General features: G+C 36.9%; 1 protein-coding gene across 4 annotated transcripts in view; it reads left to right on the top strand.

The window, feature by feature from the left end:
* Positions 1–15096, top strand: part of LOC141424004 (vomeronasal type-2 receptor 116-like) — a 61907-nt gene extending 46811 nt beyond the window's left edge. The window contains exons 1-6 of one of the 4 annotated variants that reach the window (XM_074075662.1): positions 4958–4980; positions 8056–8335; positions 8699–9505; positions 10221–10448; positions 11190–11313; positions 14168–15096. In XM_074075662.1, the coding sequence (XP_073931763.1) occupies positions 8078–8335; positions 8699–9505; positions 10221–10448; positions 11190–11313; positions 14168–15096 (2346 nt within the window). In that variant the 5' untranslated portion in view covers positions 4958–4980; positions 8056–8077. Of the gene's footprint in view, positions 1–4957; positions 4981–6401; positions 6458–6509; positions 6536–8043; positions 8336–8698; positions 9506–10220; positions 10449–11189; positions 11314–14167 lie in introns of those variants that run through there. The other 3 variants (XM_074075660.1, XM_074075661.1, XM_074075663.1) reach the window with 3 other exon arrangements.
* Positions 15097–15699: the final 603 nt, after the last annotated feature.

Genomic DNA, 15699 nt, shown 5'->3' with positions numbered 1-15699 from the left:
AGAGACCATTTCTTTTGTTGAGCAGAAGCTTTTTGGTTTTATGAAGTCCCAATTATCTCTCTATCTCTTAATTGCTGTGCTGGTGGGGTTCCATTGAGAAAGTTCTTACCTATACCTACTAATTCCAGAGTATTTCCTATTCTTTCCTGTATCATCTTTAGAATTTGGGGTCTGATATTAAGATCCTTGATCTATTTTGAGTTAATATTGGTGTATGGTGATATATATGGATGTAGTTTCAGTGTTTTGCAGACTGCTAACCAGTTTTCCTAGCAGTTTTTGTTGAAGAGGCTGTCTTTTCTCCATCATATATTCTTAGCACTTTTGTCAAAGTTAAATTGGTTATAGTTGTGTGGCTTCATATCTGGGTCCTCTATTCTGTTCCACTGGTCTTCATGTCTGTTTTTGTGCCTGTACTATGCTGTTTTTATTGCTATTGCTTTGTAATATAGTTTGAAGTCGAGTATTGTGATACCTCCTGCATTGTTCTTTTGACTGAATATTGCCTTGGCTATTCATGGCCTCTTGTGTTTCCATATAAAATTTCACGGTAGATTTTTCAATCTCTTTAATGAATGTCATTGGGATTTTGATGTGAAATGCATTAAACATGTAGATTACTTTTGGGAGTATAGACTTTTTTACTATGTTGACTGTAACAATCCGTGAGCATGGGTGATCTCTCCACTTTGTATAGTTTTCCTCAATCTCTTTCTTCAGAAGTTTACAGTTTTCCTTGTAGAGGTCATCCACATCCTTTGTTAGGTTTACACATAGGTATTTGATTTTTTATGAGGCTATTATAAATGGAATTGTTTTCATATATTCTTTCTCAGTTTTTTCATTATTATTGTATAGAAATGCTAATAATTTTTCTAAGTTGATTTTATATCCTGGTACCTTGCTATAGCTATTGATGGTGTCTAGGAGCTTTTGGGTAGAGTTTTTTGGGTCTTTAAGGTATAGAATCATGTCATCTGCAAATAGGGATATTTTGACCATTTCTTTACCTATTTGTATTCCTTTTATTCCTTCTTCTTGCCTAATTGCTCTGGCTAGGAATTCCAGTACTATGTTGAATAGGAGTGGAGAAAGTGGGCATGCTTGTCTCTTTCCTGATTTTGGAGGGAATGGTTTCAGTTTATCTGCATTAAGTATAATGCTGACTGTAAGTTTGTCATCTATAGCTTTATAGTTTTAAGGTAATTTCCTTCTATTCCTCATTTTCTTAGAGCTTTTATCATGAAATGGTGTTGGATCTTATCAAAGCTTGTTTCTGCATCTTTTGAGATGATCAAGTGGTATTTGTTTTGCTTCTGTTAATGTGGTTTATTATGTTTATTGATTTTTGTATGTTGAACCACCCTTGCATTCCTGGGATGAAGCTTACTTGGTCATGGTGAAAGATCTTTTTGATATGTTGTTCAATTCAGTTTGCCATTATTTTATTGAGGATTTTTGCCTCAATGTTCATTAAGGAGATTGGCCTATAATTCTCTTTTTTGGAGGTGTCTTTTCCCGATTTTGTGATAACTGTAATACTGGCTTCATAAAATGCGTTAGGCAGTTTTCCTTCCCTTTCTATTTCATGGAACAGTTTAAGGAGGGTTGCTATCAGTTCTTCTTTAAAGGTCTGATAGAATTCAGCAGAGAATCCATCAGGTACTGGACTTTTCTTTTTGGGGAGCCTCTTGATTGCTGCTTTAATTTCATTTTGTGTTATAGATCTCTTTCGGTGATTAATATACTCTTGGTTCAGTTTTGGATGATCATATGTATCCAGAAATCTGTCTATTTCTTTAAGATTTTCAAATTTGTTTGTATATAGGTTCTCAAAGTAATCTCTGATGATTTCCTGGACTTCCATGGTGTTTGTTGTTATCTCCACTTTTGCATTCCTGATTGTACTAATTTGGGTTTTTTCTCTCCTCATTTGAGTCAGGTTTGCCAGGGGATGTCAATCTTGTTTAATTTTTCAAAGAACAACCTTTTTGTTTTATTAATTCTTTGTATGGTTGTTTTGGTTTCTATTTCATTGATTTCAGCACTTCTTTTTATTATTTCTGTCCTTCTATTTGTTTTGGGATTTGCTTGTTCTTGTTTTTCTAGGAGTTTGAGATGTAACATTAGGTCACTGATTTGGGATCTTTCAGTCTTTTTAATATATGCACTCATGGCTATTAACTTTCCTCTCAGGACTGCCTTTGCTGTGTCTCCTAGGTCCTGGTAGGTTGTGTTTTCATTTTTATTGACTTCCTGGAACTTTTCAACTTCCTCTTTTATTTCAACAATGACCCATTGTTCATTAAGTAATGAGTAATTCAGTTTCCAGCTGTTTGCATATTTTTTGTCTTTACTTTTGTTAATGAGTTCTACTTTTATTGCATTGTGATCAGATAGTATGTATGGTATAATTTGTATTTTCTTATATTTTCTGAGACATTCTTTGTGCCCTAGCATATGACCTATTTTGCAGAAGGTTCCTTGGGATGCTGAGAAGAATGTATATTGTGTAGAAGTTGGATGAAATGTTCTGTAGACATCAAGTAGGTCCATTTGATCTTTGTATATTTTAGATCTATGATTTCTTTATTGAGTTTTTTTTTGGATGACCTATCTTTTGATAATGGAGTGTTAAAGTCTCCCATGACCACAGTGTTGTAGTTAATACATGCTTGTCGGTCCTTCAGGGTTTGTTTGATGAAATTGGGTGCATGATATTGGCTACATATAGGTTGATAATTGTTATTTTCTTCTTGTTTATTTCCCCTTTTATTAGTATGGAATGTCCTTCTTTATCTCATTTGATCAATGTAAGTTTGAAGTCTACTTTATCAGAGGTAAGTATTGCTACTCCTGCCTGCTTTCAGGGTCCATTGTCTTGGTAAATCTTCTACCAGACTTTCATCATAATGTTTTGCTTATTTCGGTTAGTGGGATGGGTCTCCTGACAACAAATTATTGGGTCTTACTTTTTAATCAATTTCATCAAATAGGGCCTTTTGATGGGTGAATTAAGTCCATTAACATTAAGTGTTAGTACTAGGAGGTATGTGGTGATTCCTGTCATTTAGTTGTCTTAGTTGTTTGAAGGTTTGATTGTGTGTACCTAAGTTGAGATTACTCTCTACTTTCTTGCTCTTTCTTCTCCTGTGATTTGGGACTGCCTGCCCTGTCCTGGTTTTGTTTGCTTTCAGCTTCTGTGTGCAAATCCCTTGAAGAATATTTTGTAGTGGTGGCTTTGTGGTCACATATTGTTTTAGTTTCTGCTTATTGTGGAAGACTTTTATTGCTTCATCAATATTGAATGATAGTTTTGCTGGGTAGAGTATCCTGGGGTTGAAGTTATTTTCATTCAGTGCCCAGAAGACCTCACCCTAAGCTCTTCTTGCTTTTAATGTTTCTGTTGAGAAGTCTGCTGTGTTTTTGATGGGTTTACCTTTGCATGTTATTTCTTTTTTCTCTCTTACAGCCTTCAATATTCTTTCTCTAGTTTCTGTACTTGTTGTTTTAATGATGATATGCTGTGGGGTATTTCTATTTTGATCTGGTCTGTTTGGTGTCCTGGAGGCCTCTTGCATCTCTAGGGGACTAGATTTTTCTAGATTTGGGAAATTTTCAGTTATTGCTTTGTTGAATGTATTATGCATGTCGTTTGCTTGCATCTCTTCTCCTTCTTCGATGCCCATGATTCTCAGGTTTGGTCTTTTGATGGAATCAGTGAGATCTTGCATAATCCTTTCAGAGGCATTAAGTTTTCTGAGTAACAGTTCTTCCATTTTTACTTTAATTTCTATTTCATCTTCAAGTTCTGAGATTCTGTGTTCTTCTTGTTCTGGTCTGCTGGAGCTGCTTTCCATTTTGTTTTGTATTTCTGTTTCATTTTTTTTTGAGTTTTTTGTTATCATGTGTCACTTCCCTTTAATATTGTTAATTTTTGTTCTTAATTCATTTATCTCTCTGTTTATGGTGTTGTCTGTTTCACTTTGGTATTTATTTACGGCTCCTATGACTTTATTTATTCATTTTTGTGTCTGCTGATATTCTTTATTTTTGTTGTCTTGGAATTTCTTGAGTGCCTCCTGTACATTTGTTTGACCTTGTCTAGTAACATTTCCATGAAATTCTCAGTGATTACTTTCAGGATTTCTTCTTTCAGAATGTTCTGTGGGCTTCGTTGCATTCCTTGGGATCGTTTATCTTTGTTTTGTTGGAGTCTAGAACTGGTTATCTCTTTTCTTCATTTCCCTCTGAATCCTGTATTAATTTATTTTTGGGGGGAGAAAAGTTTCCATGTCTTTTTTGTCTTCCCACCACTGCATTTGGTGCTGTTTCTGTCCCTGGTCTGTGTGTAATTTAGTGTTAGCTAACTTACAATATTAGACCTAACAAAACAAAGAAAGAAAGAAAGAAAAAAGAAAAGGAAAAAAAAAGAGAGTACCCAAGAACTCAACTGGGACAGGTGGTGGACACACAAACAGGGAACAAAACAAACATACAAACACATAAATTAAATTCCAGGTTCAAGAACAATAGAATTTCAGTCTTAGTAATTCTGGTGTTACTCTTTCTGCATCCAGTCCTGGTTTTGGTATGTAAGCAGAAGCTCTGTCTAAGTTTCGCCAGGTGGTTAGGGAGACTCACCAGTTTTTTTCCCCTGTCTTTCGGTGGCAGCTGCTTAGTTAGCTCCACCCTCAATGAAGTGTGGCTTGTCCTCAGATTCCAGAGATCAGCTCTGTGGCCCACTAGCCATCCTGCTTTGGAGTTGGGTTTTCACTGTGTTTGTTTACTGGGGGCTTGTTTCTTTGCTTCACACCTTTTCTTTGGGGCAAGGTCAGAGATTGATCAGCTGGCTCTCTGCTGTCAGCATGTTATGCTGGTTTTCTGACTGTTTTCCAATTTTGAAATGTTGTTTGACTTTGGATGTTACTCACTGGCTCAAGAGATGAGCTTTGTGGATAGCTATCTGCCCTATTTCAGGCAGCGGCTTATCACCTGCCCACTGTTGGCCCTTCTGCATTTCCAGTCTTTGTTTACTGAACTTTCACATGGAGATCATCTCCTTGCCCCTCCTCCATTCTCAGATGTGCTCAGAGCACCCTATCCCCTCTGCTGTGTGTTCCTTTTCAGTTCCTTGTTTATTATTCTTTTTTTTTTATTGTGGGGCAGAGTTCAGTCTGTCCAGGGGGCTATGCTGGTTTATCTCAAGGGTAGCTGTGGGAATACCACGAGCCACTTATTTTCTCACCAGTTGTTTTGTGTCTTCAAAGCAGGTTTGGAGCTGGCATCTGAGGTGCGGCAGCCATCCTGTTTTCTCATTGTAATGCATTGTAAACAAGCTTTGTACAGGCTGGGGGTCCAGGGTGTCAGAATTTAGATTCTTCTTGGTCAAATACCTTTACATAATAGCAAATTAACATAAAAATTATACAAACATAGAAATAAACAAAAATGAGAGACTGGATAGTCATAAGAAATATAGGGGTAAAATACAATAAATATACATATAAATGTATCAGAATGTCATAATGAAAACCATTCTTTATATATATATATATGAATATACATAAGTATATTTATATGTGTGGATACACAATATACAATAAATGCAGTGTGTATTTGTATATATATATATATTTCCATGTGAAAATTTCACCATGGTATTTCTTATATAATGTCAGTGTTGATACATTCTGTCATATTTGTTTCCCTAGGGAAATCCTTATTCTTCCTTCATTGCAAATGAAGAGCTCTTTGTCTTACAGGTTTTTGTTTTTGCTGTCGTTCTTATTGTTGTTGTTGTTGTTGTTGTTCTTCTTCTTCACTATTGTGAAATTCAACTAGCACTACTGCTTCTATGTTTGTGCTGAAAACCCATCTCAGGGCAGCAGTGTTAAACTTACATTTATTTTTTACTCTTCTTTTTAAGGCTTGAGAATCTTCTCTTTATCTTTCACCTGTGAGAACTTCATTATACTATGGCTTCAGGCAGACTTGGTTTTGCTTTCTTGTGAATGGTTAATTTTGATCATCCTGTACCTTGATATTTGTGTCTTTCTCTATGTTGGGGAGTTTTAACATTATAATTTATTTGAATAAGCTTCCTACATTTTTGGCCTTCTCAACTGGTTCTTGAATTGCAATAGTGCAAATATTTGGTCTTTTATACTTTTTCAAAGAAGCAATAAGCCTTTGTCAACTTCTTCATTATTGTTCTCCTTCAATTGTGTATTTTAAATAGCCTGTCTCTACGAACATTCATCTTTCTTTTGTTGATCTACCTTGCTATTTTTCTCTTCTATCACATTTTTTGAGTTTGTTGAATGTACTTATCAGCTCAAGAAATTCTGTTTAATATTTTTTATTCTCTTTGTTTTTATTAAGTTTTTCAGTAGACTAATGAAATATTTCTCTTTTTTTTATTCCAGTTCATGTATTTGTTTCCTTAAAATGGCTTGTTTAATTCTCTGACTTTTCTCCCCTAACAAATAGTTCCTGATTATACACTGTTGTCTCATCTGGAGAATGAGGTGAGGTCATAATTTCCTAAAAGGTTCGTGATGCTTTCTGACATGGGATATCATTTGGGCTTTCAACTATCACGTATTTACTTACTTCAGTCTTCCTTCCTTTTCTGGCTTCATTTGGGCCTGTGTTTCCAGAAATTCTAAGAGTTTGGTATGTTTTGTCTGAGCCTGTTGTCAATTACACTATTTCTCTGGAAAGGTTTGTAGGGAATGATTTGGTGATATATTATTATTGTATCATTAATGAACACAAAGAAAAATCCAGTTTGTCACACATAATCTGTTGCTGTATTGAAAATGAAAACCTCAACAATGGAGTGCATAGAGAAATACTTTAAACATATGAACCTCTCCCTGGGGATAGGGTAGGCCCAGATACCTCATCCACAGTTTCTAGTCTGAGGTTGTAAACTGTGTGATGCTGTCTGTTTCTGAAACTAATCACTGTGGTTTGACCAGTTCCAAGTTTCACTGTCATTCCTATGGCCACCAAAGCGATCAGGCTGTGTCACATAAAAATCCTTTACTCACCAAGACTAACACATCCTGAATTAAAACAAGGCCTACTCTTCTCTTCACTTCCTATTGTTGAAGTTGGCCTAGACCCAAAACTGCTGCCACCAGCCACAGGTGATGTGAAAGGGAGTAGTAAATGTGCAAGATATGGGCACTACATTTCTTCCAGATGCAGTACAGGTATTCTAGAAGCTCTACACTGCAGGGCTGTGTGATTTATATCAGCCCAGTGTTTGAAATCAACACACTAAGAATGAGTTCAAGAATCAAAATTATAATCTTACTATCTGGACTTACCCACAATAAACATTGTCTCACACCACATTATGGAGACTGAGTTTGAAGTAGTGGTTGTAAAGAAGACCACTGGCCACCTAGGCTGATGTTAATGGATATGTTCAAGTCTCAAGGTCACAAGGATCTCTGATAGTGGTTAGGCAAGCAAAAACAAAATTTGTATTCCCAGGGAGTAGGTGAATGTTAAGAAGTTGTGATTTCTTATAATCACATAACAGATTGGGTCAATTTAACAACACATACACACTTTCACACATGTGGCACAGGAAAAACAAAGCATAATGTACCACAAATTTGCATTGAGATAACAAAGCATCTCCCCTTCCTTCTCCCTCACTCTCCCTTCCCTCTCCCTCTCCATCTTCCCTCTCCCTGTCCCTCTACAGCCCTTTCACTCTTGCTTTCCCCTTCTTCCTCTCCCTACACTTCTCTGTCTCAACCCACTTTCTTTCTCTCTCCCTCCCCCCTCCCTTCCTTTCCTTGTTCATACAAGTACTTGAATCTCATTTACAGAAGATTATTTTTTATGACCTCAACTAAACTTAAATAAGAACCTACATTCTTAATGAATATGCATAGACACAGATTATGTGACATATTATTTTAGAGACACATGTGTTCAATGCACAGAAGTCATTGATTTGAATTTAAACATATCACATATTTATTATTCCTAATGGAGAAAACAATGGTCTCTATTTAGGCTTTCCTTAAGGAACTACCAGTTTGTACTTGCCATGGATTTTGCCATTGAGGAGATCAACAAGAACCCCCTTCTTCTACAGAACATGTCTCTGGGATTTGATATTTATAATGTCCTACACACTGAATGGAGGACATTAGAGCCACCCTTCTTTTGGCTTTTTCTGTCCGACAAAGTTGTTCCTAATTACAACTGTAGAAGAGAGAGCAAATCTGTAGCAGCACTTACAGGACCTTCACGTATAACATCTGCCCATACTGGGACACTGCTGCAGCTCTACAAAATTCCACAGGTAAGGGTGTGGGTGGGATGGGAATAGATGAAACCATGGCTTCTTTGGTGCAATTGACAGGTGTCAGGAAGAACAAAAGGAGGAGACTCTTTTGGTGAAGTTCTCCATTCTTAATGTCAAAGAGTTTGTGGAAGACCCATGTTCCCTTTGTTTGGAACACAGAAGAGGGAGAAATTGAAGCAGACACTGGGCTTTCTTAGATTTCTGAGACTGACGTATGGTTTTCCAGAGAGTTCTCATAAAGTGTAATGAGCAAGCCTTACTTACTACCTCTTTTCCTCAGGCTTAGTATGTACCAGACCTCAGCTTGTACTTCTTGACTGTCCTCTTTTTCATGTAGCTTCGATTTCCTTCTCCCTTTAGCTTACCTTTGGGTCTTTTGATCCTATCCTGAGTGACCATGACAAGTTCACATCTCTCTATCAGATGGCTCCCAAAGAAACATCTCTGGTCCTTGGCATGGTCTCCTTGATGCTTCATTTCAGATGGACCTGGGTGGGGCTCTTCATTTCAGAAGACCACAGAGGTTTTCAGATGCTCTCAGACCTGAGAGAAGAGATGGACAAGCACAGAATCTGTGTAGCCTTTGTGGAAATGATCCCAGTCTCTACAGTGTCCTTTTTCCCAAAAACCTGGTCAAAACATCACCATATTATAAAATCATCAGCAAATGTGATAATCCTTTATGGTGACAGTGATTTCCTGGAAGTTTTAATGAATACTTTGAGGGAGATTTTAATGACAGGCAAAGTCTGGGTCATGAATTCTCAATGGGATGTAATTAGAAGTCATATCCATCTCATTTTAGACTCATTCCATGGACAACTCATTTTTTCACACCACCATGGAGACATTTCTGGTTTCAGAAATTTCATCCAGTCAGCTAACCCTTCCAAATATCCAGATGACTTTTACCTGGTTAGTCTATTTTTAGTGTTTTTAAATTGCTCGTTTTCTGAGTCTCAGTGTGGAACTTATAAGAAATGTCCACACAATGCCTCCTTGACCTGGTTGCCTGGGAATCGTTTTGAAACAGCCATGAGTGAAGAGAGTTACAATATTTACAATGCTGTGTATGCTGTGGCCCACACCCTTCATGAGATGCTACTTCATCAAATCCAAATGCAAACAGTGGGAAATGGAAAGTGGATGGTGTTTTCCCCTTCTCAGGTAAAGACTTTTTCATTGGAAGGTACATGACATCAGGAACATCTCTTTGTGAACTGATTTCATAGACAAGCTAAGTAGTTTGTGATACATTTCAGAAAGCACAATAGAAAGTATACATTTTTCACTTCCTAGGAGATAACTAGACCTGGGCAGATGTATACTTGAATACCAGGGAGCCATGTGTCAAAAAGAAATATGTTTTAGTTCCACGTCAAGGTTTTCTGTTTTAAATGACTTCAACAACCTACATGGAAAATGTTTTCAATAGGATAAAGCCAACATTTCACAAACAGTTTCTTAAATAACAAGAAAGAGAATGAGGTCTTCGAGTACCTAAGACCTGCTAGAGGCTGTAGTGGGTATTTTATATTAATGATTTTATTTAATTCCAGTTTAGGTGTTAATGAACCCATTTGATAGTTGAATCTCTAGATTCATTCATAAAATACATGCAACTAGGTTTTTCCAGGAAGTTAAAAATGATCGAATTCCCCAGAATCACTCATTATAGTTAAGTGTGACATAGGTGTTTTGTGTTTGATCCTCTGATGTGTGTCCAGCATTTGATATCATGATATTTTAGTTCTCTAGCTTTTCCTTTGTACTACATCATTTCTGTAATGCATTATGAACACAATTAGGAACTTTGCTCAGTTCAGATTTTCTGTCTTAACCATGGAATCCACTTCACCTTAGGATGATGCATCTCTTTTAGCTGCACCCTTTTATGAAGAGCATTCAGTTTAACAACCCTGCAGGAGACCAAGTGACTTTGGATGAGAAAAGGAAATTGGAGGCAGAGTATGACATTCTCAACTTTTGGAATTTTCCAGAAGGTCTTAGACATAAGGTGAAAGTAGGAAAGTTTTCCCCATATGGTCTACATGGTCAACAATTATCTCTACATGAGGATCTGATAGAGTGGAACTCGCAAACTTTAGAGGTGGGTTGGATCAAGTCATAAAGCTTTGAATTTCACACATCAATAAGCTATACTTGTTCAGAGTTAATATTCCTAATATTGATTCATGATCCAGCAATGTTCATTTAATAATGTCCAATTTAAAGATTTTTCTTATTAATTCAATCATGGGTGAGAAAGGAACACATTTGTTTACCAACATGTTTCTGTGTTCATATTTTGCAATCCTAAAACACACACAATATCTGTTTTTCTTGGCTGTCCCTCACTGTGACAAAATGAATGAGAAAATCAACTTCTAGGGGTAAAGGGTTTATTCAGCTAAGAGTTGTGAAAGTGTCCGTCTTGAACTGGGCCTGGTCCTTTAAGGTCTATGGCAAGGCAGACCATTATGGTTGGAGCAGGTAGCATAGCAAGTACACACCTCATGGCAACAGAGGTACCAAGAGAGAGAGAGGATTGGCCCTGGGGTACCAATATCACTTATAACTGAATACTTGTAATTACCAAATTTCCTCCCACTAGTTTCAATGCTTAAAGGATCGATATTTTCTAAAAAAACAGCAGTCCTTGTGACCAAGACTTTTACACATAAGCCATTGTGTCATGTCATGGCTAGAGTCTAATAATGTACAATGAATTTGAAGTATTTTTGTAGAAAAAATTACTATTTCTTATTGATCCAATTCAATAAACACTGTAATTTTTGAAATAGTATGGAAATGTCTGAGCAACCACCAATACATATCTGATTTTCCTCAGAATCCTCACTCTGTTTGCAGCAAGAGTTGTGGACCTGGATTCAGGAATTCCCCTCAGCAGGGAAAGGCTCCCTGTTGCTTTGATTGCATCCCTTGCCCTGACAATGAGATTTCTAATGGGACAGGTAAGTCTGTGACTTATGAAGAAACTCCCACCCATCCTAAATAGTTTCCGATATTCCTTGAAGAGGGAAAAGCCCTACAAGTGGAATGCATAGGCAAGATCTACCTACATCCATTGGCAAGTGAAATGACACAAAGGATCACATTGACCTTTGAAACAGCACAGCCCATATACCATGATTTTCATATTTGATTCATTGCTATATCAATTGTATGCATTACCTTCTCAAGAAAACACCTTCCACCACTTCTCTCTATGCAATTTTCATCTCTGTCATGGAATTTGGGAGAAATATTATGGAAAAATACCTTCCTATTTGTACCTCACAGTGAATACATGGTTCTTGCACATGTCTATTTTCTGAGTGCTTGTCAAAATGCTTGACAAAGACCAAGTGTTCAGAAAATTTTTGTTTGGTTTAAGGGGTAGGATTATGTATATTGTAAGAAACTTTTTAAAACTTCAGTTAGCAGACCTGGGTGCTGGTGGATTACACCTATAATCCTAGCTTCTTGAGAGCTGAGATCAGAGGATTACAGCTCAAGACCAGCCCAAGCAAACAGTGTGTGAGATCCTATAGCAAAAACAACCAGATGAAAATGGATTGGAGCTGTGACCACGTGGTGGAGTGCTTGCTTTATAAGTACAAAACCCTCAGTTTCAACCCCAGCCCCTCCAAAGAAAACAAACCAACACTCCATATGTAAAAAGACATGCAACTAATAATGACATGAACTCAAATCAACGTAATAGGTCTACAATGAATACACAGAGACCTACTGGAAAAGTGTCATAAATTTGTACAGAGATACATGAACACTAATATTATGTTAGATGAGTGGGGGAAATGTCAACTAGATTTTTATACTATGAATTCTTGTAATAATCACAAAACCTGAAAATGTTACCATCTGGCAGAAACCCACAGAAAGTTGGATGGAATGATGTAGAATAGAGATACAAATAGATATTGAACCTTTCAGGATGCCACAGTTAGCATATTACATTTACAATGTCCAGATTTATGTTAAATAGTACATGCTGGAAACACTTCTACATCACAGTTTTTCATTTCCTTTATGATTCATATACCTTATTTAAGCAGCATAGTTGCATGATTTCAATTTCACTTTTAAATATATTGAGATTGACAACACAGTGCAGACGCAATTAATTTTCATTTTTAATTCTTTATGACCACAGGGTTTAATGTAGGTTCACTCTGTTCAGACAAAGAACTCTCTATAAACAATGTCACTATCTTCAAGTTTACATATTAACAAATACTTGTTTACACATATCACAGTTTAAAGAACACTTTAAATAAAGATTATAAATGATGAAAACATGAAAATATTATGAATGGACTTGAGAGGTTGGAATAAATTCTCAGGCATAAAATCAGGAATGTCAGACATTGTTTATAACAAGTACCTATCATAATACAGAAAAGCAACCTAAAGACAAAGAAACAAGAGAATCAATACAACAAGAAAATGTGTTTAGTAAATTAACACAACAAAGGAAAATCAAAGTTAAGGGGTATTCTAATATAAATAAATATGATAAAAAATCTTAATAAGACTGTTCACCAAAAAAGAAAAACTTTGTAACAGGACATCATTTGTGAAATTCTGCAGCCCAAGACAATACTTTCAGTAACAGAAATGGACACATAGTTTATGAATTGACTTATTGATTGATTAATTGATTGATTAATGACTCCAGGCTCTAAACTCGAAAACTTGGTCTTGCTAGGCAAGTGCTCTATCACTTGAACTATAGTCCTAGTCTTTTTTTGCTTCAGTTAATTTGTAGACAGATACATGCTTTTTGCCTTGCAGTGTGATCAGCCTAAATTGGGAACACAGGTGCCAACATCACTCCAAGCTTATTTGTTGACATGGGATCTGAGTTTTTCCCCAGGCTGGTCTTGAAATGCAATCCCCCCTGTCTTTACCTCCTGAGTAGCTTGGATTTCAGCCTTGGTCCCGTGCAACAAGCATAAAATATTTTCAGAAAAAGAACATATAACATGAATATGTTCGTACAGTAGTGTTTTCCATGAAATTGAGGTAAATTGTGAAATTAATCATTGAATTTACTTATGATGTAATATGAGGCTAGTATATATGAATGTATTATATTCTACATAGTAGTTGTAAGTCGTAAGTGAATTTTTTAAACAATGACATTTACTATATCTTAATGTATATGCTCCCTAGGCCTAAAAATCATACTTGCTTTGAAAGACTCTTGACATTAACAAAACATGTGTAGAATAATGGCAAATAGACTGAAATTAGTGCAGGTCTAAATAGGATTATGAAAGGACAAACTTCATAGTAGAAAGACCTTAGTACCCTACAAATAAATGTATTGATTCAGTGCAAGTGTACTCTAACCTAGAACATGCATATGGTGAAAATTACATTGAGTTACAGGATGTTGAGACTTCTTCACCCAGTTAAAAAGTGTTATTGATTGCCTCTATTTTCTGGAAATTATTAATTATCTATGTCATAATAAAAGGGAACATAATTCTAAATAAACTTAGGGTGGTTGTGAATAAAACATGAAATAATTTATAGAGCTTTTATTTGGTCAGCTAGGAATAACTTTAGTGTTTTTTCAGAGTTCCAAAATGGTGTCATGAATATGTCTAATAAGTCAAGGAAGTTAAAGTAACATTGTTTGTGCTACCATAACAAAAACAGGGAGTGTTTGATTGGAATTATTTGCAGTGTAGAATTCATTTTTAACTAAAGCAACAAAAGAGGAAAAGTTTACCATTGTGCTGTAGGGGAGGGGTGTCAACTGAACCTTGACTAATGGTAACCTGCACTCATCACCAGACATGGATCAGTGTGTGAAGTGTCCAGATCATCAATATGCAAACCGAGACAAAAACCACTGCCTCCAAAAATCTGTGACCTTTCTGGATTATGAAGATCCCTTGGGTTTGGCTCTGGCCTGCATCGCTGTGATCTTCTCTGTACTCACAGCTGCTGTTCTTGTGGTCTTCATGAAACACCGAGACACTCCCATTGTCAAGGCCAATAACAGGGCTCTCACCTACATCCTGCTCATCTCCCTCACCTTCTGCTTTCTCTGTCCCTTACTCTTCATTGGCCGTCCTAGCATGGCCACCTGCATCCTCCAGCAGACCACATTTGGAATTGTGTTCACAGTGGTTACTTCCACTGTCATGGCCAAAACTCTCACTGTGATTCTGGCATTTAATGTCACGTCTCCAGGGAAAAGGATGAGGTGGCTGTTGGTATCAAGAACACCTAACTACCTTATTCCCATCTGCACACTGATCCAACTGACTGCCTGTGGAATCTGGCTTGGAACTTCTCCACCCTTCATTGACACAGACACAAACTCGGAACACGGCCACATCATCATCGTGTGTAACAAGGGATCAGTTGTGGCCTTTTACTGCATCCTGGGATACCTAATTTTCCTGGCTTTTGGGAGCTTCACTGTGGCTTTCCTAGCAAGGAACCTTCCTGACACATTCAATGAAGCCAAGTTCCTGACGTTCAGCATGCTGGTGTTCTGTAGTGTCTGGGTCACCTTCCTCCCTGTCTACCACAGCACCAAGGGAAGGATCATGGTGGCCGTGGAGGTCTTCTCCATCTTGGCCTCCAGTGCAGGGATCTTAGGCTTCATCTTTGGTCCCAAGTGCTACATTATTTTGTTAAGGCCAGAGAGAAACACTCTATATGGCTTCAGGAATAAAACCCATTCTATGTACAATGAGGGTTCTGAAAGTTAAATTCATGTGTATATTAAACAAAAGTCAAAAATAAGACTAAACCATTCTAGCAGTTAGATATGAGAGTAAAACTTGTGATTTACTTCAGTCTACTGAAAACTCATGCTACTTCTTCTATCAGGATTAGAATTTCTATACGTTGCATTTCTCATTTTCAACATTTGATTGCATTGTGATGTTGTTATTCACTTTGTGTCATTGATTGTGCAATCAACCCTGCAAATACTACTGGCTTATACTTCTAATCTCCACAATGATGTTTTCTTCCTTTTGGTACTTATAGTTACTTTCCTCCATTTTCAGATTATATGAAATTCAGTGTTGCACTGTTTTAGATTCCTTTGATATATTTCATTGATTTTTTTGGCAATAGTGGAAAATTCCAGGAAATTCCTCTACCATGTGAGCAAAACCACCATCCCTTTTTGCATTTCTTATTTTTGAGATAGAGTATTTCTTTTTGCTTGGTCCAGCCTGGTCCTCCCCCCTCCCATTTAGTGTGTCTCTGTATAGTGAGGAAACAAGTACCTTCTGCCTCTAAAGGAAAATGCTTCAGGTTCCAATGAAAGTGGAAAGCTCAGCATTCTTCTTTAATGAAATAGT

Source organism: Castor canadensis, chromosome 6 (genome assembly GCF_047511655.1).
Source record: "Castor canadensis chromosome 6, mCasCan1.hap1v2, whole genome shotgun sequence".
Taxonomy (NCBI): domain Eukaryota; kingdom Metazoa; phylum Chordata; class Mammalia; order Rodentia; family Castoridae; genus Castor; species Castor canadensis.
Note: the sequence above shows the minus strand (reverse complement) of the source record. Positions and strands in the feature narration are given on the sequence as shown.